Here is a 24,945-nt window from a genome sequence, read left to right on the forward strand (position 1 = left end):
TCGCCCAGACCCATTTCTGTCTGTCCTGCAGTCTTTTAGTCTAGCCTAGAGCCAAGACTGATAAAAAAATATTAAGCTCCAAAGCCAACAATTTCGCTCTTGCCCACAAAAATGTCTTTATCCCTTGCCCCAGCCACAAAGAATGTGAACAATTCAACTTCCAGTCTGGGGGTGGCCCCCAGGGCACCTCCCCCACCCCCTACATGATGCATGTGCCCATACCTGTTCCCCAGTTCCCAGGGCACTTCCCCCACCCCCTGCACACTGCGTGTACCCACACCTGGTCCCCCAGTCCACAAGGATAGCTTCTCCACCCCTGGCACATGACACTGGCCACACCCAGCCTGCAGTGTGCCCCGGGTGCCATTCCCCAGTGTAGGAGCGGGAACCATCTCTGCCAAAGCCTTTGCCTCCCTGCAGTGGACCCTGACCTGGCCCTGCCTGTGAGTCTTGATGCTCCACAGGACCTGGACCTGCAGCTCTGATGGGCACCACCCTGGGGTGGGTCTTCTGCTGAGTTTACCCTGTCTCATCCCTGACTGCAGATGGCAGTAGGTGCTCAGAGTACCTGGGCTGGAGTCTGGTGGGGTGGGAGGTGTCAAGAAGGCTGCTAATGGGTGCAGAGTTGCTTCGTAGTGTGACAGAAATGTTCTGGAACTAGGTAGTGGTGATGGTTGCACAACCTTTAGTGGCTGAACTAAAACCCACCAAACTGTGTGCTCCTAAAGGGTAAATGTTACGGTATGTGAATGGTATCGCAATGAAAAAAAGGGTGTAACAGGAATGCATGTGAAGCACTCAGAGTAGTGCCAGGTGTAGCACACGCTCAGTTAACAAGCTGATTACCATCATTGTCACCATAACAATGACCTCTAGCTGGGGCTGGAGCAGCCTGTAGCCACCCAGCACTGCTCTGCCCTGTCCCAAACTTCTGCAGCCTGATTCCGTCACCTCTGGGGGCGAGAATGAACACAAGGGTGGCAGGAGCAGAGGTGTCCTCTGAATTTTAGGGGAAATGCTTGGCCAAGCTGGAGGAAAATGTCCGGGAGGGTGTGGCCCTCATTTCATTTGTGGCTTCTTAAGTGATAACAGTTACATATGTGTGTATTTTCCTTTCTTATTTTCAAAAACTTTCAAATCGATGAACCAATATTGACATGTCATTATCACCTGAAGTTTACAGTTTACATTAGGGTTCATTCTTAGTGTTGTACAGTCTGTGGGTTTGGACAAATGCATAATGACATGTAACCAGCCTTACTGTATCATGCAGAGTATTTTCACTTGTGTTTCACCTACTCATCATTCTCTCTCCCCTAACCCCTGACAACTGCTGATCTTTTTACTGTCTCCATAGGTTTGTCTTTTCCAGAACATCATATAGTTGAAATCATAGAGTACGGAGCCTTTTGAGATTGGCTTCTCTCACTTAATAATGTGCATTTAAGATTCCTCCGTGTCTTTTCACAGTTTTATAGCTCACTTCTAAAAAGTACTAATATTGCACTATCTGGATGTACCGCCATTTATCCACTCATCTACTGAAAGGCATCTTGGTTGCTTCCAAGTCTGGGCACTTAAGAATAAAGCTGCTATAAGCATCCATGTGCAGGTTTTTGTGTGGACATAATTTTTCAGCTCCTTTGGGTAAATATCAAGGAGTGCAATTGCTGGGTCATATGGTGTGAGTATATTTAGTTTTAAAAGAAATACCAACTGTCTTTCAGTTTGCATTTCCGCCAGCAGTGAAAGAGAGTTCCTGTTGCCTGACATCCTTGCCAGCATTTGGTGTTGTCAGTGTTCTGGATTTTGGTTATTCTGGGAGGTGTTTAGTAGCAGCTTGTTGTTTTCATTTGCATTTTCCTGATGACATAGAAGGTGGAGCATCTTTTCATGCTTATTTGTCTTCTGTGTATTTTCTTTGGTGACGTGTCTGTTAAGGTCTTTGGCCCATTTTTAACTGGGTTGTTGTTTTCTTATTGTTGAGTTTTAAGAGGCCTTTGTATATTTTGGAGAACGGTTCTTTATCATATTTGTCCTTCGCAAATATTTTGTCCCACTCTGTGGCTTGTCCTTTCATTCTCTTGACAGTGCTTTTTGCAAAGCAGAAGTTGTATCTTTAATGAAGTCCAGCTCATTCATCTCTTTCTTTCATGGATCATGCCTGTGACATATCTAAAAAGTCACTGCCATATCCAAGGTCATCTGGATTCTCTTCTTTGTTATCTTCTAGGAGTTTTTTCACATTTAGGTCTGTGATCCATTTTGAGTTAATTTTTGTGAAGAGTGTAAGATCTGTATCTAGGTTCTTTTTTTTTTTGCATGTATATGGACGTCCAGTTGTTCCAATACCATTTGTTGAAAAGACTTTTTTGCTCTGTTGTACTGCCTTTGCACATTCGTTAAAGATCAGTTGACTGTATATATGTGTGTCTATTTCTAGACTTTTTATTCTGTTCCATTGATCTATTTGTCTATTCTTTTGGCAATACCAGGCTATATTGATTACTGTAGCTTAATAATAAGTCTCGAAGTCAGGTAGCATCAGTCCTTTAACTTTGTTCTTCTTGAAGTTCTTTATTTTACCATAGCCCATTTTAAAATATTTCCCTTTACCATTAGAGCATTCCGTGTTTTATTTAAGAAATATTTTTCTACCCTAGGTCATAAGAATATTCTTCTATCATAGGAGTCAGTAAAGTTTTTCTCTAAAGTGTCAGGTGGTATTTTAGGTTTTGAGGGTCAGTAGGTATGTAGCAACTACTCAACTCTGCCATTTCAGTACATAAGAAGCTGTAGATAGTAGTAAATTAACTGATGCAACTGTGTGCCAATAACACTTAAATAACAAAAACAAGAGAGGATCACATTGGGCCCACAGGCTATCGTTATACATTATCTTCTAAATGCTTTACAGATTACTTCTAGACTTAAATATATACTCTACCTGGGGTTAACTTTCTGTGTTACATTGAGGTAGTGGTCAACTTTCCTTTTCTTTAATGCAGTGGTTTTCAACAGGGATTTTGTACTGAAGGGACATCTCACAATGTCTAAAGACACTTTTGATTGTCGAAGTGCATGTGTGTGTTGAGCAGGGGATGGACTATTGACATCTAGTTGGCAGGGATGCTACTAAATGACCATGCATGGAATAGCCCTCCACACAAAAAAAGTATTCTCAATCAATAGTATCCTATAAACAAACACAGAGAACAAAAACAAGCAAAATTATTATAATTCTTCTCCTAAAAAACAAACAAACTCTGAAGTCAACTCAGACAATAAATTTGTCAATAGAATAATCCATTCCTCACTCTGTCTCCACATACTCAATTAAATCATCTACCTTTCCTCCACAGTGCACACTCAGAGTGCTCCCAGCTCTGCCCCCATGGTGGACACTCAGAATCCTCCCAGTTCCCCCTCCATAGCCCACACTCAGAAGACACGGAGTTCTCTGTCACAGCCTTCTCTGCAACCTGGCCCTGCCTAGACTGGATAGTGGCAAGGATGCCAACCTGGCTGGCACAGCTGGGGAACGTATTGCAGCATTTGGCTCTGTACTTGCTATAAGCTTTTCCTTGGCAGTAGTTAGAATAACCTCTGGCACCCAGTGGAAGTCTAAGAAAACCAAACCAGGAAACAGATGTGTGCATAGCTCTCCCTGAACAGATGACCCCAAGGTAGTCAGAAAGCCTCTAAGATGCTGGCCTCTGTAGTGCGTCTCTGTGGGGGTTCCAGAGTACCCAGTCCCAGAGCTCAGCGTGTGTCCTTCCTGGTCTTGGCCATTCTGGTCTTCTTGAGGGAATTGGGGCTGGTGGGAGGAGATTCCTAGCCAGCCAGGGGAGCATTCCACAGGAACATTCCAGAGCCGCCTCCACAGTGAACGAAAATCCGAGAGCACCATGGGGAATGCTGCAGGGACAGTGTTGATAAACAGATCAGAGTGGCTCTGGGCAGCAGGGGTGGAGCTATGCTTCTCAGAGCTGTGCTCAGCTGGCTCTGGGGGGCCACCAGGGTTGGGGTGAGACCCCCTGCTTACTGAGCAGATGTTGACTCCTGGTCAACATCAGAGTCCCCAGGAACTGGGCTCTCATGGACAGTCCAAGGCTATGTCCTAGAGCTCCAAGCTCTGGCCTGACCAGCTCAGCCCAGGCAGGCCACTGGCCTGTCCCAGAGCCAGCACCAGGGGCCTGGGTTTGGGGCCCACTTATAGTGTGAGCTGGCACATCCATTCACCTTGGTCACAGACTGAGAGTGGGGAAACCCACGGAGCTGTGAGAAGAGGCTGAGTGAGGACCATCCTTCCACACAGGACCTTGGTCGGTGAGACATTTGATGAGGACACAGTTGGTTGAAGCGGCTCAGGGACTGCCTGACATGCTCTCCGTGGCACCTAAGCTTTTCCTGCATCTCTTATTTCTCATGCACCAATGTGGAAAATGACCTGAAGATCTTCTTAGACTAGTTTTCTGAAGTCCTGAGTCAACATAACTTCTACCCAGATGCTGCTTGAAGTTTAGGAAGAACAACAACAGAAAGGATGCAGCCCACGCAGCCTGAGTGAGCTGCACCATCACCTGATGGTGGGCTAGGTGGATGTGGTGCCTGGACATGCACATGGGGCTCTGGGACAGGCAGGGGAGCAGAAGAGTGGGTTCGAGCCAGCAGGCAACCCAAGGACACCCTTTGTACCTTCCAAGCCTCATTCTGGTCATCTTTGAGGTGAGCTTGGCCCAGAAGGTCCCTCTTGAAGGTAGTCTGTGATTGCCAGTTCTTCCGTGTGTCCCAGGGACCCCTGCCCCTGCAAGGGCGTGCCAGCCATGTGGTAAAAAATGAGGATTACTTCCTCCCACATGGGCGCATTTGGGGTCATTCCACCTTGCCAATCCAGCCAGGCAGGGGCCTCAGAGGCAGTCTTTGAGGCCATTCCCCTGTTTCAGAAATCTAGAGGGGCCTTTCTCCTCCTTCAGGGGTGCCGCACCCACTTTGCTTTTCACATGCACATTATTTGGCTGCAGTGGATTCTTCAGGCTTCTAGCCTCCCTTCTGGACCTGCTTATCTCTGAGTCAAGTTGTGACTTATAAACATGTTCAGCAGCCAGGAGGATGCAGGCAATGAAACCTCAACTACCTGGTTCTGCGCTTGGCGAATGTGGCTTTTAGGGATTCCTCCCATAATGATGAAATGACGCAGCTACTGATACCTCGCTGCCTTTAAGAGGAGCGAATGAAAGTAAACACAACCCAAACCTGCTGAACTGCCTCAGGCCGTACACCCTGGGTTTGGTGTTTAAAAACAAAACAAAACAAGACAAAGAAAAAAGAATCTCCATCTTAAAGAAACCATTTAGTTGTCAAGAACAAGTCCCACCAGACGGGAAGCGACAACTTCTCTGGGACCCTCTGCTTGAACACCAGCCGGGACAGCACCACCGGCTGCAGGGCACATGCCCCCTCCCCGACAGTCACATCAGGCACAGAATGGACGTGTCCCACTGAAACTTCCAACCGCAGGTCTTGGTCTCCCCATCAGGGCTATAGGCCTCTGTGACCTCCACTGTCTGGTGGCTTCTGGAGCCCCAGACGAGTTTTCATACAGAGGGTGTTGTCATTGCCCCTCCCTCTCATGGGGTCAGAGTGAGGACTGTCCACACCACCCCTCACCTGCAGACCAGGAGCCCAGGCCACAGGAAGCTGGAAGTGGGACTGGTCTCCTGAGTCCAGAGCACCTGACGCCAGACCCAGTGTCATTTCAGTTCTGTTCACAGCCTCGCAGAGAAAATGTGGCCGAGGAGATGGGTGTGTTCAGGGCGAGCAGGCAGTGCCGGCTCTGTGCTGTGTCATTTCCCCCTCGTTGCCCCACTTGGGAGGGGCGCTCGGGGCCAGCCTGCCTCTTCCTAAGTAAAGTGGGCTCCCCTCTTGTACAGAGTGGCAGCTGCACGGGGACTGGTAACGCAGGTGGGCACTGGGGAGATGCCGAGGAGTGGGCTGGAATGACATTCGTGCGCAAAGGCCTCCTTCAGCATTGGACCCAAGGCATGCGTTCTTCCTTCTCTTTTTTTACCCTGAGCAGTTGAGCACTAAAGATGCAAAGAGCAGAGACTACCCACACAGAATTAAAAAGGTTTCTGTAAATATTTTATTTTTCCATATTTTTAGGTCAGAAAGAAGCATTTGGTAATAAAAATAACAGAGAATTATGTTCCTGGGTCCCCTCTGGTGGGTGCGGACCTCCCGCCTCCACCCTCAGGTTGGCTCCTGGGAGCTCAGCTTCACGCAGGATGCTTTGGGGCTCGGGGGTGTGTTTCTGTTGTTAACATTAGTCTTTTCAACTATTTACACATATATTACAAGGTAAAGAAAGGTCTCAAAAGGAACTCAGCTTGCGAGGACTCAGTGTCTTGGGAACTGCTCACGCAGGCGGGCAGGGTGACTGACACCTTCCCTTCTTGTTTGTTTTGAAAAGAAAGTGTGAGGAGTGCTGTGTGGCCTGTTGTTGTGCAGCAGAGGTCAGTCTAGGGGGTGGCCGGCTTGACCGGGGGACAGGAGTGTGACGTGATGTCGCTGTGTTTGTAGGAAGCCTCGTCCAGGTCCAGCGCCTTCTGGTTGACCTCCAGTGTCATGCAGCCACGGTAGAAAGCTGTGACTGGCACGGAGGTCACTGGCACATCTGGGCCAGGGGGAAAAGAACAAACACCGTCTTAGGAGGCTAGGCTCCCCACCCGGGCGTCCCCGGTCACAGTGCCCAGTGGCACTGTGACTCCCTCAGCCCCTGGCCTTCCTCCTGAAGGGCACTATTTCCGCTGCTTCTGGAACACGCCATCCCGGCTTGGCTCCATGCCTGCAGGCAAGCACTAAACATCTGCCAGTCAGGCTTTAGCAAGAAACCCCCCCCTTTACCCCTCAAGGCAGTACACACAGATAGGCAAACCAGTTAAATAAATATTATCTTCTTGGCCCAAATGAATCATTCAGGCTGCAGGGCTTCCCAGCCTTCTCTCACCCTCTCCAAAGCTTTGTTTATGAAGACTAAATGGAGTTTGCGTCTGGTAGCCAAGGCAGAAATCCTGCTATCTGAAGCAAGTGAAAACCTGTGCCGGGCCACGGGAGCACATGGAGACTGGCTTACATAATAAGGACCTGGCCCTCGTCTGCCTTTTTGCCACTTTGGCCTGATCACTCGGCTCATGACAGGCAGCATGGGCAAGGACACCTTCTATCTGATGGGAAATAAGTCCTGCCCATCTGCAGGGGCAGCTGCAGGTTGTCCCTTCCTGGACTGAGGGGGGGGCCAGTGGTTCCTTTGCTCACTGCAGCAGCAGTGGGGCACCAGACTCAGGGAGGAAGGCCACTGGCCTGGGGCACTGGGGCCCCTGATTCCAACCTGGCCCCCAGGCAGCTGGGCCTCCCCACAGCCTTGGCCAGAGCCACTGTGTGATCCATGCTCAGCTGGGTGCTCCTGGAGGATGTGGGGCAGGGTGGGGTGGGTTCAGGCTGATGCTTGTTCCCAGGGAGCATGTTCTTAACCTCAACTGCTAAGCTGGTACCTATGAACATGAAGGGATTGCAATACCACACAATAAACCTCCCTGTATTTTCTCATGCTCTAAAACAAGAGTCCATCCCAGCACAGAAACTGCCAGGTTTAGTTTGGGATAAACAAGTTGGGGGTGGTCAGAACAGCCAGTGCCCCCACCTCCAAGCGTGCAACCCACAAGGAGCCCTACCTGGCAGCCCCCCGACGAAGGTGAGCACAGAGCCCTGCAGGTGCCTCCCGAGGACCGCCAGCCTCTCCTTCAGCTCCGCAGGGCTCACTTCACTCTGGCCTTTGGTGCCATCAACCACCAAGGAGGCTCCGTCCTTCTTCATGGAGATCGTCACCACGTGCTCTTGGCTGTCACAGACCTTGATCTCCATCAGGGCCAGGGTGACGTTCTCCACAGCCAAGATGACCAGCTGCAGGGGAGAAGTACACCTGAGCACGCAGGGGTAGGGGCAGCAAAGCCCCACAACTTATGTCCTTGTGTGCCCTGTCCTGGGCTAGAGGCCTGCTGGTCTCTCCCCGAGCCCTCTTTGGGGGTGGGGGTCTCCCACAGGCCAAGGGGTACCACAAGGAGCCACCAACACAGAGCAGCAAGGGCAGGGGCAAACATAAAACACCCCAGCAGGCAGCCGGGTCTTGCAGCCTGGAGTACTCATGCCGGGCAGAACATGCACACCTCTGACAACACGGGCCAGAAACACTCTGATGACCCGGAACAGAAACACTGTAGCACAGGCAGTGTTGCCCTCTCCTCCCTCACTCCCTGCCTGGGTGGCCACCATAGCTGTTTATTCCAAATGCTGGGGGGCTTGTGTGAAAGTGGACCCATGTCTTGGGCATGGTGAGTGAGTCTGGGTGTAAACTGAACCAGTTAGTGCCTAGTCCTGGTTCACAGAAGAACTTGATTGCCTTGAGGACAGGTTGACTTGGAGAACGCGTGCCCCTTTGGGTCAGCCACATTTTCTCACTTTGGACAAAGGTGAGAGAATAAAACCTATTTCCGGTGCTTCTCAGCTGCTCTCTAAGAAAAGAGCCCAAAGGCCAGAGATAGTTGACTTAGAGTCAGGATCAGTAGGGAGAGGTGGAGACTGCGGTAAAGTGGCCAGGGCAGGCCATGTCTAGGGAGCAGCTGGACTCAGAGCTCTGCCTCTGTCACCCAGGGAATGTTTTCAGGAAGTCTGGGCTATGTTTGCACATCTCACTTTTCAAGAGAAACTGGAAATCTTGAGTTTATGAGTGAAATAATTTGATTTAAATGTGAACAACTAATTCAAATAGTTGTAAACTGCTGAGCTAGCAAACTCTGCAGGTGGGAAAGTCACCCCACCACACCACTGGCTTGAAGGCTCCTGGCCTCCCCAGCCCACAATGGCTTAGACATACAATTGTGTCGGGTGATCTATGTCAACAATGTCCCCACGCCTAGCATGGCTGGTTAGACTCTGCTGAGAGCTGTGTGAGGGTGGGACAGAGCTCCCAGAGGCAGGGAATGGATGACCTGACCCCACAAAGGGCCCTGAGGGTGGACAGCCCCAAGGGCTGCTGGCTGAATGTGGGGGCAGCCCCTCCACCCTCAGGGCAGGATAGGTTGTGGTACCTGTTTTTTGAGTTTCTTGGTGGAGTGGTAGTCGACCAGGGCCACAGAGAGGGCAACAGCGTGGTCATCACCCACCAGTGCGAACAGCACCCCTGTGTCGGTGGCGGGGCGGATCCGAGCCACAACTTCTATTTCCCAGGTCGTTTCAGTCCCAACATCTGGGGATGTCCGTGCTGCAATGAAAACGGCGCATAAAGAGGCCATACGAACAAGGGAAAGATGGGAGTGAGTGGAACGCGCCAGCAAGAGCTCCCAGCCCTGTCCTGGGCAGCAGAAATGCCGGCCTGGCTGCAGACACAGCGAGGAAGCCGAACAATAACTCAATGTCGAGCATTTAAACCATCACTGCCTGAGCCAGAGCCCACAGCTGGGATATGACAGGACAACTTGGGCACTTGATTCAGACTCCACCCACAGTCAAAAGGCACTGCGGCCACCCGAGGATGGCTGCTTCCTTCATGGCCATGCCAGCATCCTGATCTCCCAAATGCTCCTTTGAGTGACCATCAGACCAGCCACTCAGCCCTGCCGGGACCGCAGCTACAGGTGTGACATGTGGGCTGTGAGTGTCCAGCTCTCCTGGGCCCCCTCACTTCCTCTCTTGCAGGACTCAGATCTTTCCACAGCACATGCTGGAGCCTCACAGCCCTCAGTCCCACTGCCTCTCACCTGTGGCGTTTAGGCAGTTCTACGGGTTGGAAGTGCTTTGAATCAAGAGTTTAAAGTGCAATGCAAACAGCAACTGCTGCTCGCATTGTTCCAACAGACCATGTACAATTTTCTACTCTGAGTTGCAATTTTTTTTTACTACTGTAATGCTTGTGGAGTGATTTTTATATTTATATATTCATAATCATATATAAGTAATATATCATATATAATGTATCTAAATTAAATATGTATATAATATCTATCAATATTTTAAACAACCCTCAAAACCACACTTTGGTAGAAAGGGCTGCATCTGTGTTCTCTGAGGGCAAATACCACCCCATGTTTCCTCCTTATGTTTGAATCACCTGCTGATGAAGAAGCCCGAAGAAGACTTCTGCCTCTTGGTTTTTAAGTGTTTCTGTCTCACCAGAACGACCAAGTCCTGATGAAGGAGCAGTGTTCAGGAGGAATGACATTGAAGCCATACCCACACACATCCATGCTCAGGACAGGGTTAGTTTAGCATCAAGGGTGAATCATGACGCTGGTTTGTGTCTCTTGCCCACTGGACTGTGAGCTCCTCAAATGATCTGTGGGTCCCCTCTCTAAGTGGAGTCTGTATGGTCAGTTCTCTGTAATTGTTCATTGAATTGAATGCACAGAGAATTGGAAATATATATATATTTCTCCTCTGTTGCCAAGTTTTCCCTTTATTTGTGAAGGAAGAGAGAAGAGTGCTTGTTCTCTGGCATGTAAGTTTCCCCTCCAGTGGGGTTTAGCGCACGGCTGCTTGTCAGCGCATTCTGAAGGCACCAGTGTCTCAGCACTCCTTGGGAAGCTTTCTTGGGCACAGAATGGGATCTACCACGTACCCCATCCACCTTGGGCTTCTCAGACCTCAAGACCTAGTGTGTCCACACCAATTTTGAACTACTACAGAGTGAAAGAGTATAGAACCTGTAATATCCCACTGAGTCTTTTCTGTGTTATAAAGTGGACATTAACAGTCTAGTTCAAGATTTATTACACATGCATGGAGTTCTAAATACCATTTAGAGTTTGCTGTCATAGAACTTACTGATCAAAATCACACAGCAAAAATGGTAAGCAGGCTGTGATATGGACAGTAATGGTAGTGTTTGCAGTCACTGGGGATTATACCTGTGACGTCTTTGTTACACCATGAAAAATATCTATAATATTAAGTGAGAAAAAGAATTAAATGTTTCATATGACATGATTTGATATTAAACATTATAGTGATGTCCTTCCTAGCTTTGTATGTATAAAGATGAAGACTGAAGGAATAATGTATGTATTATATTAGGAGGTACGATTAGGAGTGAATGGTTCTTTTCTCAAAAATACCTTAACGACACGGTGCTGCTCTGACAATTAAAGCGAAAATCTGAGGGGGGGTGGTATACAAGGTCCTGGGAGGATGGCCTGCCTTGCTAAGGAGGGAGGAGCAGCTCTCATCTCCTCCCCACTGGATGGGCCCTCCTTGAACTTGGAGTTCCACTGGGTGTGGAGGTGAGGTCTGAAGGAGGGAGCATACTGCCTGTCCTGGGCAGATGAGCAGGGGAAGACTGAGTGTGGCTGTTTAACCATAAAAGGAGTTTAGGAACAGGGAGGGGCTGGGGACAATGCAGTGGGACTTGTGCAGGGTGGGAATGAGGAGAGGCAGGGCAAAGCCAGAAACGGCTCCAGGAGAGATGGCCATTGCAGCAACGCTGGGATCCTGGGCAGCAGTGGGCCATGGAAAAGGGAGCACGAGGAACTCCTAGAGAGCCTACATGGGCTCAGGTATGGGCCAGGAGCCAGGGGACTCATGATGCACCCCTCATAGCTGTCAGACAGAGGAGGTTCTGGACGTGGGTTCCATGGGCGGGCTCCAGGAGGCTTGGGAACCCGCCCAGAGAGCTTGCACAATTCTGAGCATGTTTTTTTCCTGGGCCAGGATATGTGGCTCTCCTGACCTTCTCAAGTTCAAAACCACTCAGGTCTATGAACCCAGGCACAGCAACAATTACGGGCTCCAGCTAGTGCATTCTCAAGAAACAAAGGTGAATTTAAGGAGATGATGAGGGAAAATCTTGTGAGTCCAGAATCAAACAACAGAATTTCTCAGCCATCCACCACCCACCCAAATCATTCATACCGACATCCTCAGGACAGGGTTTCTAATGGGTTGACCAAAAAGTTTATTTAGTTTTTTTTCATACAATGGCTGTAGTAGTGCTTAGTTGTCTGGAACTTCATTTGGAACAACTTTGTTAGATTGTACTGTGACAGCTGTCATATCAGCGTGCATTAAAAAAAGTTATCAAAATTGGTGAATTTTTGTGTAGCCATTTTAATATTGAAGATGGAAGAGTATATGCAACATTTCCAGCATATTATGCTTTATTATTTCAAGAAAGCTAAAAATGCAATTGAAGCACAAAAAAAAAAAAAAAAAAAAGATTTGCGCAGTGTATGGAGCAGATGCTGTGACTGATCGAATGTGTCAAAAGTGGTTTGCAAAGTTTCTTGGTACTACTGACATTCTGGCCAAATAGTTCTTTGCTGTGGGGCTGTCTTATGCATTGGAAGATGTTTAGCACTACCCCTGGCCTCTGCCCACTAGAAGCCAATAGTGGAAGGTAGCTGACATATGCAAAAAATCTAAATCAGTAAAGTTATTGGTGGAAATGAAAAGTGTGTCTTATTTTATGGAAAAAAACATACAGACTTTTTGGCCAACCCAATATCATTGGGCAACTGATAATGCAATTTGGAATGTTAATTCATTTCATGTAAAGTTTATGTTTAAATGAATAAATACTCATTTGACAGCATGCTAGGATTGTTTTTACTGTAAATTATCACTAATTTGATAATAAAAGGAAAGAGACAGATGTGTTATGTTTTTTTTTAAAGAAATTAAGGGCCCTGCTTTAACAGAAGCCAAGAGGGCCTCTGGGCCCACCCTCTGCAGCTTCCTAGACAATCGCTACTGATGGACAAGGGATTCCCAGCTAACCTCAGGCTCAACTCTTCAACATTCCCCAATACACACTCAGTGTGTGCAAACAGCGTTCAGGGACCCCAGCCCGCCACACCTACCTCCCCTCTAGTCTGTCCCATCTCCTGCCTCCTTCCCGCTAGGTGTAGGCATCACACACCAGCCTCATGTTCCTTTCACCTGCCTTTTGTCCCCCATTTGTAAATGAAAAGCCCCTTTGTTGCTTTCAACACTGGCTTGGTGAGCTTCAAGTCTTTTGAGAATGTCAGCCTTCCTGGCAGTGTTCCGGGCTAGGCCACCAACTTCTGCACATCCTAGATGGCCTTCTCCCCTTCTCCAGTTCTTCACTTTCTTTTAAAACTTGGGTGCATTGGAGTCCTTGAGGCAGTCACACTGAGATTTTTAGATACTGCCCCTTTTTACTCATGAGTCAGTGGCGATTGCAATGTCAAGTGCATTTTGGGAGCTTCTTCATCCACCTGGACAAACCTAAGCCTGTCTTGTCTCAGAACCTTCTGCAAAGCACGCTCTTAGAGCCTCTCATCCCACCCAGCCTCCCCATCTCAGCCACCACAGCACCAGCAGGGGGCAGTCTTCCATCCACCTGTCATTCCTTCCTCACTGGCTAACTCAAAACAGGCCCCGGGGCCTCTGTCCTCACCTGCTGCCTCTGCCCCGCAGCCCATGGTGGGCCCAGCTTATCCCTGACATTGTCGCCCTAGGTAAGAAGCTGTTTCTTGGTTTTCCTATCGGTTAGTGTGTATTGGCTGAAAGCACAGCCACAGCAGTCCCTACTTAGGAGCCAAGACTTACCATAATTGAGGCTGAAGAAAGCAAATCCAGTCCCAGGGTAGAAGGACCCTTTCTCTGTCACAGAGAAGCACTGCATTTTCGTGTTCATTTTCACTGTTTCTTGGATGGTGGTGTCTTCACCGTTCATCAGGTTCCAGCTCCTCATACAGCCATCCAGGCGGGGGTTTATCTGGAAAGACAGAGAAATCCCAGTGGCTTCCCTGGAGCCACACAGGCTCCCAGGTGCCATAAGGAGCGCTCACGTAGCTGGCGCCAGCTTCGTCAGATGAACGGGGTACCCTCTGGGCTCGGGCACGTGGAAGTCTACTGCAGAAGGGACAAATCCTCCTTGTGGAGGTTATTTATATCACAAAAGGGGACTGTACTTGACAAATGACTCCCTGCAGGATACCTCTGTATGTGACACACAGAGTGAGTCCTCTTTCCATGCAGTATAAGGAGACCACGTGTCACGCAGCAAACCCTACCTGCTCTGTCTGCATTAGGTGTCCCCACTCATGAAATGAAGAGCACTGACCACCTACCGAAGGGCTCTGGGACAAGGCAACACTTACACAGTAGCTGTGCCTGGTATTCTTACACAGCACCCAAAAAGCACCTGTGGAGGTACGTCCAGGAGCCATAAATACTGATTCAAACCTGGACATCCACTTTCTATATGGTTTTCAGCAAAGCAGGGCACCACAGCTGTTCTCTGTGCAGTGAGGAGGTGTAAGGGGTGTACATAGTAACTACAGGATGGAAGCCCTGGAACGGTGGTCTGATCCTGGAGGCCATGTGCAGGACATCCCTCCTCTACCCACTGGAGGAAAGGTAGTGCTAATACCACCCACTGTTTGAACATCAACATACTCATGACTCATTTTCATGTTGGGTGTGGAGACCATCATCACAATGCCAAAGACTCTGGCCACAGACATCAGCTCGCTGGGAGATGGAGAAACACAAATGGGGCAAAGGCGTGTGGCATGGAGAAGGGTGAGAAAGGGCAGGACTTTGAAAATGACCGGTACTGACCTCTGCACTGGGTCTTTTTCCCCTACCGAAACCCTGTGAGGGTTAACAACCCAAATGTTCTTGGGAATTGTCCAAAAATGTTGATCGCTCTTTTTGTTAAAGAATAATTTCATTGTGTTTTATCTCCACTGCAAAGATAGATGTTTTTATAATCAATTCAGGTGAAAACTCAAATATGTCTCATAGAAGGAGATGGTGAGATTCATGATACAAGCTGCACCTGCTGCTTGTTAACTCCTGGGGAAACTTGACCTTTTTCCAGGTCCTTCACCAAACCTGATTAATGATAAAACACGTGGCAGCACACAGCTAAACCTTCAGACCGATCCCACATTCTGACCCCGACTAATGACGGCACTTACAGGCTGGACGAGGTCTTTCTCCTTGAAGGGAATGCCTCCCACGGTAAGGTTCAGGTGGTACAGGCCTCTGTCACGCTGAAACAGATCCCCAGCCACCACGATCTTCATAACAGACTCCTTGTTCACCTTGATGACCAGATTCTGCTCCAGCTCCTCAATGGATATCTGAAGAAAGCCAGCACTATGAGGGGGGGGACACATATTTTCTGAGGGCCACCCAGCCTCAGGGGGACCATGTTCGTCATCACCTAGGACCGAGAGAAACCCAACCTCTGGTTGACTCCGCCTGTCCCCTACACCTGCCCCCTGCCGCCATGTGCACGCACACCTCCTGCAGCTGGTGCTGGGGATCTGACAGGTTCCTTCCCAGCACGGCTACCCTGCCCACTCCTCTCCCTCCAAGGGAGCCCACTTGAAGCCACTTTTCTCATCTCATGTCTTAGAGCCCCTTCCCTACACCTCAGCCAGGGAGTGGGAATTATGCCTGACACTACTGCTCCATGGGGTCAGCCCGGACACTGTCACCCACTGAGCAGCCCTGATGTCGCTGCTCCCCCATTCTGGTGCTTCTTATCCTCAGCTGTACACAGATGAAGGCAGAAAAACACATTTTATTTCTAAACTTCCAACACTTAACTCAGTACCTGGCATACACTGAATGCTGAATGAACACATGAGTTCATTCTAAAACTTTCCATTCCTTTCTATTTTCCATGTAGAAAAAAATTTTAATCTATCACTCTGTATACTGTGTCTTCCTAATATTCCAGAAATCTATCAACGTCCTCTGGCTAACATGGAGAAACATTTAGGTACATGGGTCTGAGTTTGGTCCAAACAATGTAGTATGTGTGTATGGGGTACTACTGGGGACAAGGGACTGGTTAGGAATGGTAGAACAAAAAGAAATCCTCCATGACCAGTTCACGTCCCAGGGTGGGATGGCAGCTATGTCCATGGACTGGTCAGGCTTCCTCCAGCTTTCTCACCTCAGGGTACTGTCCCCAGTCCCACCCAGGACCCCTCATGCCCCACAGCCTTGGAGGGCAACACCTGCTTCAACCCCTGAGGCCCCTTCCTTCCAGACTTGTTTTATCTGTAGCTTTGCGGCTTTGGAGATACTTGTACTTTAAGAGGTTAGGAAAGAAGCAACTAAATGGTACTCGATAGGATGGCAATATTAGCAAACAACTACAGCGTTTTTATTCACAGAGGCTGGGTGAAATTTTCCATTTTATCTTCACTTCTAAAGGAAAACAGAATGCTTTTCTCATTTCTCTCTCAAGTGTTTACTTTTAAAAGCCCACTTCCAAGTATGGAGCCTCTGAACTGTTGGAGGGAGCCTGCTGTATCACAGGCTGTTTTGCTCCAGGCGTTGGGATGTAGGACAAGGCAGCAAGCTCCAAAGCCAACATCTGGCGGGACAGCTGCCTCCAGGTCAGGTCTGACCAGGTCATTCTCCATAGAGAGGCCCCCGAGTGTGAGTACGCCTGGATTTCAGCAGGAACAGAGCAGACTTGAGAAGCCAGAGCCCGGGACGGTGCCACTGTGTCACAGCTGACCCTGCCTCACATTGATAGGCGAGCTGCTGGGGCCTGCATCCCAGGAGACCCCAGGCTGGCCCAGAAGGGCAGTGGTGGCCGCACCTACCGTCTGCCACATGCCGTGGTTGATGACTGGCCCGCTGCTGGTGACCCGGGCAACGCCGCGGTAGTGGAGCTGTAGCTCCAGCCGGCCGGCCCGCAGGCCCAGGACGATCCAGTTGTTGCCTTGATGGCCTCCAGCAAAGAAGAGGATGCCTTCAGGGTCAAAGGTCCTGAAGTCAAACTCAGCCACCAACCTGAGGGCCAGCACCGAGAGGCAGACTGGTTACACGCAGGTCGGGGGCCCCCAGCTGCCTTCCCTGGGAGAGCTCCAACTGGCCTCGGAAAGAGAAGCAGGGCCACACTGCACACCACAGGCACCCAGAGCAGAGCTCCTGTGGGAGGGGGCCTGCTGGCTGACCCAGAGCCCAGCACTGAAACCGGACGGTGCCTGTATCTGTGCTGAGACTGAGCCAATAGCGAGGATGCGTCTGGGTGTCGGCCCAGGACATGGGGAGCAGAGCCATCAGACGGCCACTTCCCTGGGGCCCTGCTCGGTTTGCTCTGCATTGTGTGAGCCACTTCCTCACCTCGTGGGCTGCAGCCTTTTGAAGCGCAGTCTGATCACTGGTGTCCCACTGAACATGCGGCCCAGGTACAAGGACTTCACGCTTTTGGCCACGTTGAAAGGCACACAGGGCAAAATGTCCTGTCAGAACGGGAGTGAGGAGCGTCAGGCAGGGCAGGCCCTGGTTCAGCCCTTCCTGCAGCCACAAAGGACCTGTCAGGATGCCAGAGCAGCCCTCTGTCTCTCCCCACTACCCCACGCAGCATGGCCCCCCAGCACACACACAGGCAGTGCTTGGATGTCAGGGTTGGGCTCTTGGTGAAACCCCACGGTTCTGTGATAACCCACCCATAGTGCGGGGGCTTGCAGGCAAGGCGTCTCCACCCCTCCGGGAGCCTTGGGCTCAGCACTCACAGCTGAACACCCTCCAGTGCCTCTCCCCGCTATACCGCGGCCCACCTTCCCTGCTAACGGTCCTTTTCCTTTTCCTTTTTTAAACTATGAAAGATTTTAAACATACAGAAAAGTATACAGAATAATAAAAAAACAAGCTACAAACATTGTAAAATAAATGAAATGTGGAGACCATTGTTTCTAGAAAGTTGCTATCCAATAATGTTTTCTTTATTCCTGATGTCCTAGGGGCAATTGTTAACACATTAGTGTTTTGATCGCTAGAACTTGTTTGTATACTTTAGTTGATTGGTTAGACCGTTTTTCTACGTTTTATGTTACTTGTTTTGGCATGCATTTCATTTAAAAATTTCTTCATGGATAATGGTATGGTAATTGTGATTTAAAAAAATTTTCAGTTAAGCAGCATTTGAAGACTCAAGCTCCTGGAAGCTTATCTTTACTAAGTTAAGTGAGTCGGGTGTGCTTTATTTCCTTTGCTTCTCTTGTTACTGGAAGCTGCTCTACAATGCAGTTTCTCCACTGTCCAGAGAGAACAGCAGTGGGAACCCCGACGGGGTTGGTCAGGGGCCAGCCAGAGTCGGGAGGCACTGACTGCACACCCGGCTGAGAACCGGAGCAAATGTGAGGGCACAAGGAGACGCTCATTTCTGAGCCAACGAGTCACACTGCGGAGCCTCACCACCTGGTCAGTCATAAATACAACCAAACACCTGGGACGGAACCCGTCTTTCCTCCCACCTCTCTGCATGTGGCACCAAGTACACCAGACCTTTCAGCAAAAGCATTTCTCCCAGGAAACCTTCCCATCAACTGCTACAGGGCAAAAAAAGGAGCCTGCCTGGGCAGCCCAGCCAAAACGAGGGCAAGGCCAGAGTGTCCTGGCTACAGGGGAGAGCTACCTCGCAGGTGTTCATGTCCTGGGACAGCTTGAGGCCCCCGCGTCCATTGCAGTGGCAGGCGTAGGTCCCTGGGGAGTTGACGCAGGCCTGCTCACAGCGTCCCTCTGCACACTCGTCCACATCTGCCGGCCACAAGGGAAATGTCCCCAACCTCACTCTGTGCAACTGCACACCCTTTCTCTCTGATCACGTATGTGAGGTGTCCACTGTGAAAATGCATTCTAGGCTATGTGACTCAGGAGGCACTCGCCCCCACTCCCAGAACTCCCTCCCTGGCCTCCAAAGCCACACTCAGCACCCGGGCCTGGCCAGCCTCAGCCGTCCGTGCCGCCTCTGCCCTTCCCTGAGGGGAGCAGTTACTGTATCAGGTGAAGGAGGATGTTGGGACAAGCTAAGCCCACCACACACTACCAGGTCAGCAAACAAAGCAGGTCCGTGCAATGCTTGGCCAGGGCCAGTATGTGCCACAGACAGGAGTCCTCAGGCTGTGTGAGGGGTTCGAGGAATGGCCCTGGAGGGGAGATGGAGGAGGGTGTGGGGCTGGAACCACTCTATCATCTCCCTCAAGTTCTGGGCAGCCACCAGAGCACCAGGCAAGAAGCTGGTGAGAAGGAACACCTCTTTGTGCTTCCCAAGAACATGGCTGGGACTAACTAAGGAAGCAAGATCTCATAGGCCTGTCCCCAAATATAATAGGTAGAACTGAGGCTGTAGAGAAGCCCGCATCTGCCACAGGGGCACAGAGGCAGAGGGGCATTTTCTTGTGGAATCTTATCTCTGTGTCTGTGGCATGTTGGAGAAGGTGACCAGTGGCATCAATAAGCATGTGTGCATGTCTGTGTGGTGTGCATGCATGTGTAATACGTGCGCACATGAGTGATAGGTGTGAACACGTGAACGGGTATGCAAATGTACATAACAATGTACATGTTTACGTGTGTGTGGTGCATGTATATGTACATGTGCAGTGCCAGCGGCAGCTGGGGATGGGTACCTCGGCAGGCCTTCTCCTGGGAACTGAATTCGTAGCCCTCGTCGCACACACAGGAGTAGGAGCCCGGCAGGTTCTTGCAGCGTGCCTCTCCACAGGCATCTGCATCTGCACATTCATCTATGTCTGCAAAAAACCCCAGAGGACGACAGCTATATTCCAGACTGACAGGAAGGATGCAGCCAGCCTGGGCCTGCCAGTTGTGAGCCAGAAATTTACTGCTGCCCCGGCTGGCAGGCGGAGAGCAGGCCCCGGGAGGCATCCTTGGTCCCAGGCTCCCCGGTCCTGACCCTCCCCTCCCCACCTCCATCCTTCCCCTCCTCCCCTCTCCTGCCTGCCCTCTTCCTTCCACCCACTGGACTCTGCAGCTCTAGGTCCAGGAGCACGGATTGAGGATGGAGGGAATTTCTGATTAGGGTCTTGATTGAGGTCAATTTCAGACACTGGACAGAGCACTGCTTGGCCAGAGGTGTGCACAGAATTGTTGTTTATTTTAAATAATTGCAGTGCGGAAAGGGGAAAAAGTAACCCCTAGGGTCCTTTTAAGCTTCAGCCCACTCAGCATCCTGGGAGCCCCTTGCTTCCCTCTGGGCACCTGGACTCATCTCTCTACTCACACTGGGCTCTGTCCATTGGAAATCAAACACCCCAGTAATGATACATCCTCAAGGCTCTGTCCAGCTGTTTCCATCCACTCTGCCATTTTGGCAACCAATAAATAAAAAACTCTGCAGTTAAAAACCCATTTCCTTCAGCAACAGAAGGAACTTCTAGAAAGTGCAATTGTTACTTCTAGAAAGTGTGACTGTTAACTTCAAATAACGTGATTCCTCAGATGGCAACAGAAAGCCCTGTACCCTGTATTGCTAAGGTTCCAAAGCTTTGCAACTACTTGTCATTTCTTCACAAGGGTAGTTTACCAACAAACACAGGTTTTCAAACATGAAAACTGTAAGACGCTGCTGCAGATGCAAGAATGAGCTGACACAAACGGCATGTATCCCCTAGAGGAAGCGTGTAAAACCGCAGGCTTTCTGTCATCAGTATTGATCTGTGGTGATGCTTCTGAACCTGCATTTCATTTCAGGAGCCAGGCTGGCCAACCCCATGCCCAGCACCTCAGAAAGCTGGCTTCCCTCAGCAAGTGCACTGGTGGGTTCAGACTGGCACCAGCTGCACCAGGGACGCCAGGCAAAGCCCCTGGGAGCAGGGAGACTGCTCTCCCGGGGGAGCACCACGCTCACCAGGGGCTGCAGGGCATGGGGCTGCCCTGTCGGGGAGCAGGAGCAGCTGCCCAGCACAAAGGATGGCTTATCAGGGCAAACTCTGAGCGCAGCAGGTGATATCCTACTATGATTTCAGGGCCACCTTGCAGGCTCTGCCAGCCTCACTGCCTCCACAGAAGCTTCTGATCTGGAAAGATAATCAGCTTCTGGACATTCCTGAGTCAGCAACCAAGACAGCGCTTAGTGACCTGTCCCCACAGGCCACTAAGGCATCACTGCTGGGCAGAGTGGCCACGGCTGGCCTCTGCTGACTATTTCAGGATGTCCTAGACAAGGGTCCTTAAGCCCTGGCTGCCCAAGAGGCCCTGAAGGCCCTGCTGGACCTGGATGGCCCACCCTCAACTTTCTAATGACTCAGGTGGCAGGGAGGACCCAAGAGACTGCCTTGCTCACAAGTCCCAGAGCACCAGGGTCGGTCACAGCAACACCAGGGAAGGATGTGGGACTGAATTTCTCTCCAGATTGGAGTCTGTCCTCGCCACATCCCAGCAGACCCAGCGCTGGGCCATCTCTTCCTCACAGGCAGCAGCTGCTGGAACCCCGGCTTCATTCATCATGACCTCAGGTCATCTCACTTGATTCTCCCAGAGCAGCTGCATTGCTGTGGAGCCTCCTGCCATGCGGCTTGCAAGCTGGGGCCCACTCTGTGCCCCGACCCCTGTCCTCGGTGCCTCCATGACCTTAGCCGTCTCCACTCCTTCCTCCTTCCTCCTCAACCCTCCTGACACTTTGTCCATTGAAGATGCCACCGTCCACCTATCATGGAGTGTGGTGACCCAGGAAAGCAGAATGTGAGCAGGCAGGTGGGTGGTGTTGGCACTGGGCACAGGAAGCCCAGGCCCAACCCCACTGTGTGTGCTGTGGCCAAGGGGGCCACCAGCCCTGAAACAGGTGGCAATCCTCCTCCTCCTGTGGGGTCCTCCTCTGCTTCTCCCCTTAGAAGAGGGGCCAGCCCAGCTTCCCTGCCAGCCACACAGCCTCAGGCTGCCTAGTCCCTTGCTGCAGCCAGGGAGAGACGTGGGGAATCCTGAGCCCTGAATTCATCAGCCCGGCACCCCCTTTTCTCACGCTTCCCAGGGAAAGTTCTTGAAGCAGCGGTTCAGGATCCCCTGCTTCTTCCCTCTCAGCATCCAAGGAGGACATGATGGAAGATCCCGTCTCTTCCGTGGCCCTCATTCCCAAGGCATCCTGTGCCTGGGTCTGGTGTCCCAAGGTCCAAAAAGAAATAGGGATGGCCAAGAGAAGGGAGTTATGTGAGGACCAGGATCTGCAGGCACACCCTGAAACTGGGCATGAGGGTGGGGCTTCTGCCATTACACGAATTACTAATCGGTCATGGTAATTTTGTCACTTGGGGTCTTTCCAGGAGGTTACAGCAGGGCTTCCTTCTGTGGTGAGCCCGGTAGAGAACTCCACCTTGGAACCTGACAATGAGTCTGGGCAGCCTGCAAACCCCCGCACCCCTGTGGCTGCAGGTACGCCAGATGCAAACCCTGAGTTCAAGAGCTTCTGGTCTGCAGGTAGGGTCTTCAAGTAATAGTGAGACCCCTGGGTGCTGTGTAAAATACTTCTGCCCAACAATGGCAGTGTCCTCGGGTGCTCTTAAAGACAAGGACATGCCTGCAGGGTGCAAGACTTTTCTCAGGCTGTGACACAGCCGGGTGTAGAGTTGGTGCCTGCCCGGCAGCACTGATGCAGGGCTGCTGGTCTCAGGTCGGGGCAGGCAGATGGAAAGGGAAATGGATTAACTGTGCACTCAGGTGAACTCTGTCGTGTGGATGCAATACCTCCTGAGTCACCAGGGATGGGGCCACTGATGCGGACCAAAGTGGAAGCTGTTTTCCAAATGGGGAAGGCTGCCCTTGTCCTGATTCAGATTCTCCCCGTGGTGCCTGACACAGCTTCTCCCTGAACACTGTCTGTCCCATTTCCTGGCGAGCTGCTGGCAGCCCTAAGAAGCATGCCCAGACTCCCAGAGATGCGGAAGCCAGACAGATGTTAGCATGCCTGGATCAGAGGGTGGGGAGAGAGGAGGAAGTTTTCCCCTGAGAAGTGGGGGGCTGCTCCTGCGTAGCCACCACAGCTTTGGCCAGGCCACACCACCAGAGAGGATGGGGCCACTGTCGGCAGCATCTTTCTCAGGCAAGCAGAGGAGGGTGTGGGCTGCTCAGCCGCCTCCTGCTTTACTGAGCAAGCAGGTCTTTCCAGGAAGAATGCTGGAAACTGGGCAGGGAGGGGCCTCAGGGAAGGGAGCCAGGTGTGTGTGCAGAGGTGAGACCCTGGGACCAGAGCCTCTCACCCAGGCCCCTTGCCCACGGCCCTGAGATGTCCAGAACTCTGAGTTGCACAAAAAAACTGCAGGCTCAGTGGCACTGGAAGGAGGGCCACAGCCGCACCCTCCAGGGGAGCGATCAGCAGCTCCATTGGACCGGCCTCGTCCACAGACACAGTGAATCACCCTGTGTCAAGGCGGTGCTGGGGCAGCTCCCTCTGGCTGCTGACATGCCCAGGCATGTGCTCTTTCTTCAGGACAACCTCCTCCCTCCTCCCCTCCCTTTCAGAAGAAAAAGAAGCCGTCACTGCCAGCAGCCTCTTGCGGAGGAGCCAATGTGACTGCCAACTTCAGCAACTAGGCGATTGCAAAAATAAAAGAGGGGAGGAGCAGAGAGGAGCGAGACCAGGAGATTGGGGGAGAGGCCCGGGAGAGCCCGTGGGTCCCGGCTCCAGGACCTTACCTTGGCAGGTCCTGCTGTCCCGGGAAAGCGCGTAGCCGCTGTAGCAGGCACAGTGGAAGCTGCCTGGCTTGTTGTAGCATATTTGGTTGCACCCCCCGTTCTTCTGGCTGCACTCGTTGACATCTGGGCACACACAGGACACAGAGGGACTGGGGAGAGCCCAAAGGTGACACACAACCCACCTCAAGCACGTGGCAGTGTCTGCACGTCCCTCTCCACTGTGTCCACCCTCGGATCACGGGCGGGAGGGCACAGGGGGAGCTCCCGTGCAGTGGGCAGTGACATTCCACTGTGCCAGCTTTGTGACCATCCAGTGTGATGGGAGAAGGGCAGGAGTCGGAAAGCGCCGAGGACGGGCATGGCCGGCCGGGCCACCCCGAGGCCCCAACTCAGGGTGGTCAAGCCCCACGCAGGCCACAGGCTGAGCTGAGCTCTCACAGACCCCGTGTGGGCAGGGCCTCCAGTTCAGCTCAGCTGCTGCAGGAAGGATCACCGGGAGGTCCTGAGGAGGGACAGGCTATCGTCCTCAGTGAAGGGGCCCGGCTGAGAGTCTTAACCGGGTGCTGGGGGATTTTTCTTGCAGCTTCTTTGTTGACACTGTGCAAGTGCAGACTCAAGGGGAGTGGGAGAGGAAATCTTCCTGCTTCACAGCAGCCCCTTCCTTTGGCCCAGGCCTGCCCTTGGAGAGGGATCACTCTGCTCCTCCCCAGTTCTCCCAAGGAGCTGACGGATGGCTTCTCCACTGGACAGTGCCCCTGTCCCAAGAGGCAAAAGCAGGGCCTCCAGCACTGTTTACACATTCTCCCTTTTGGGACAATGCTCATGAGGGGCCAAAGCTGCTCTGCTCGCCCATCTTCTCCCCCCTCGCCCAGGGCCAAGTGGAGGCTGGCAGTGTGGGGCTTAACCCCGCGACAGCCTGCGGGCCCCTCCGTGCCTCCCCACTCCTGTCTCGGCCAGAACAGACCAGTATGGCCGTGTCCCCAAATGGGGCAGGGAGGGAGCTGAGGCAGGGAGCAGACAGACTTTGCAGCTTGGGGGCCTCTCGGGTGGCCCCACTGGGAGGTCCCAACACTCACAACCTCCACCCTTATCCTTTGGGTGCCATGGCCTTACCTTTGTCACAGAGCCGTCCCCCCCAGCCGGCTCTGCACTGGCAAAAGAAGTTGCCCATGAGGTCTTGGCAGACTTGGGTCCCCTCCTTACTGCAGGGATTTGGAGAGCACTGGTCAGGCAGGTCTGAGTGGAAAGGAAGGAGATCAACACGCTGAGCTACTCCTGGCCAGCTGGAAGGAACCCAGTCACTGGTGTCCTCTTTATTGACCCAGGCTGGCCACCACTGGGTAGAAGCAGGGTCACAGAACAGGCTGGCCAGGCCCCCAGCTGGTTCCAGGAGGAGTGGCCACCCACTCATAGAGCCAGGGGGTTGGGGTCTTGGCCCACTATGGAGAGAGGGAGGAGTGGGCCTGG

General features: G+C 51.6%; 1 protein-coding gene across 1 annotated transcript in view; it reads right to left on the reverse strand.

Moving 5' to 3' along the window:
* Positions 1-6,122: 6,122 nt before the first annotated feature.
* The window catches only part of GAS6 (growth arrest specific 6), a 45,011-nt gene continuing 26,188 nt past the window's right edge, over positions 6,123-24,945 (reverse strand). The window contains exons 5-15 of the mRNA XM_090258726.1: positions 24,592-24,714; positions 23,479-23,601; positions 19,461-19,583; positions 18,467-18,588; positions 17,173-17,291; positions 16,650-16,839; positions 15,000-15,164; positions 13,621-13,789; positions 9,147-9,319; positions 7,734-7,962; positions 6,123-6,676 (exon numbers count right to left, since the gene is read on the reverse strand). Of these exons, the coding sequence (XP_090114852.1) occupies positions 6,522-6,676; positions 7,734-7,962; positions 9,147-9,319; positions 13,621-13,789; positions 15,000-15,164; positions 16,650-16,839; positions 17,173-17,291; positions 18,467-18,588; positions 19,461-19,583; positions 23,479-23,601; positions 24,592-24,714 (1,691 nt within the window). The 3' untranslated portion in view covers positions 6,123-6,521. The remainder of the gene's footprint in view (positions 6,677-7,733; positions 7,963-9,146; positions 9,320-13,620; positions 13,790-14,999; positions 15,165-16,649; positions 16,840-17,172; positions 17,292-18,466; positions 18,589-19,460; positions 19,584-23,478; positions 23,602-24,591; positions 24,715-24,945) is intronic.

This window comes from Furipterus horrens, unplaced genomic scaffold, assembly GCF_987537825.1.
Source record: "Furipterus horrens unplaced genomic scaffold, mFurHor1.1.pri manual_scaffold_12, whole genome shotgun sequence".
In the NCBI taxonomy this organism is placed as follows: Eukaryota; Metazoa; Chordata; class Mammalia; order Chiroptera; family Furipteridae; genus Furipterus; species Furipterus horrens.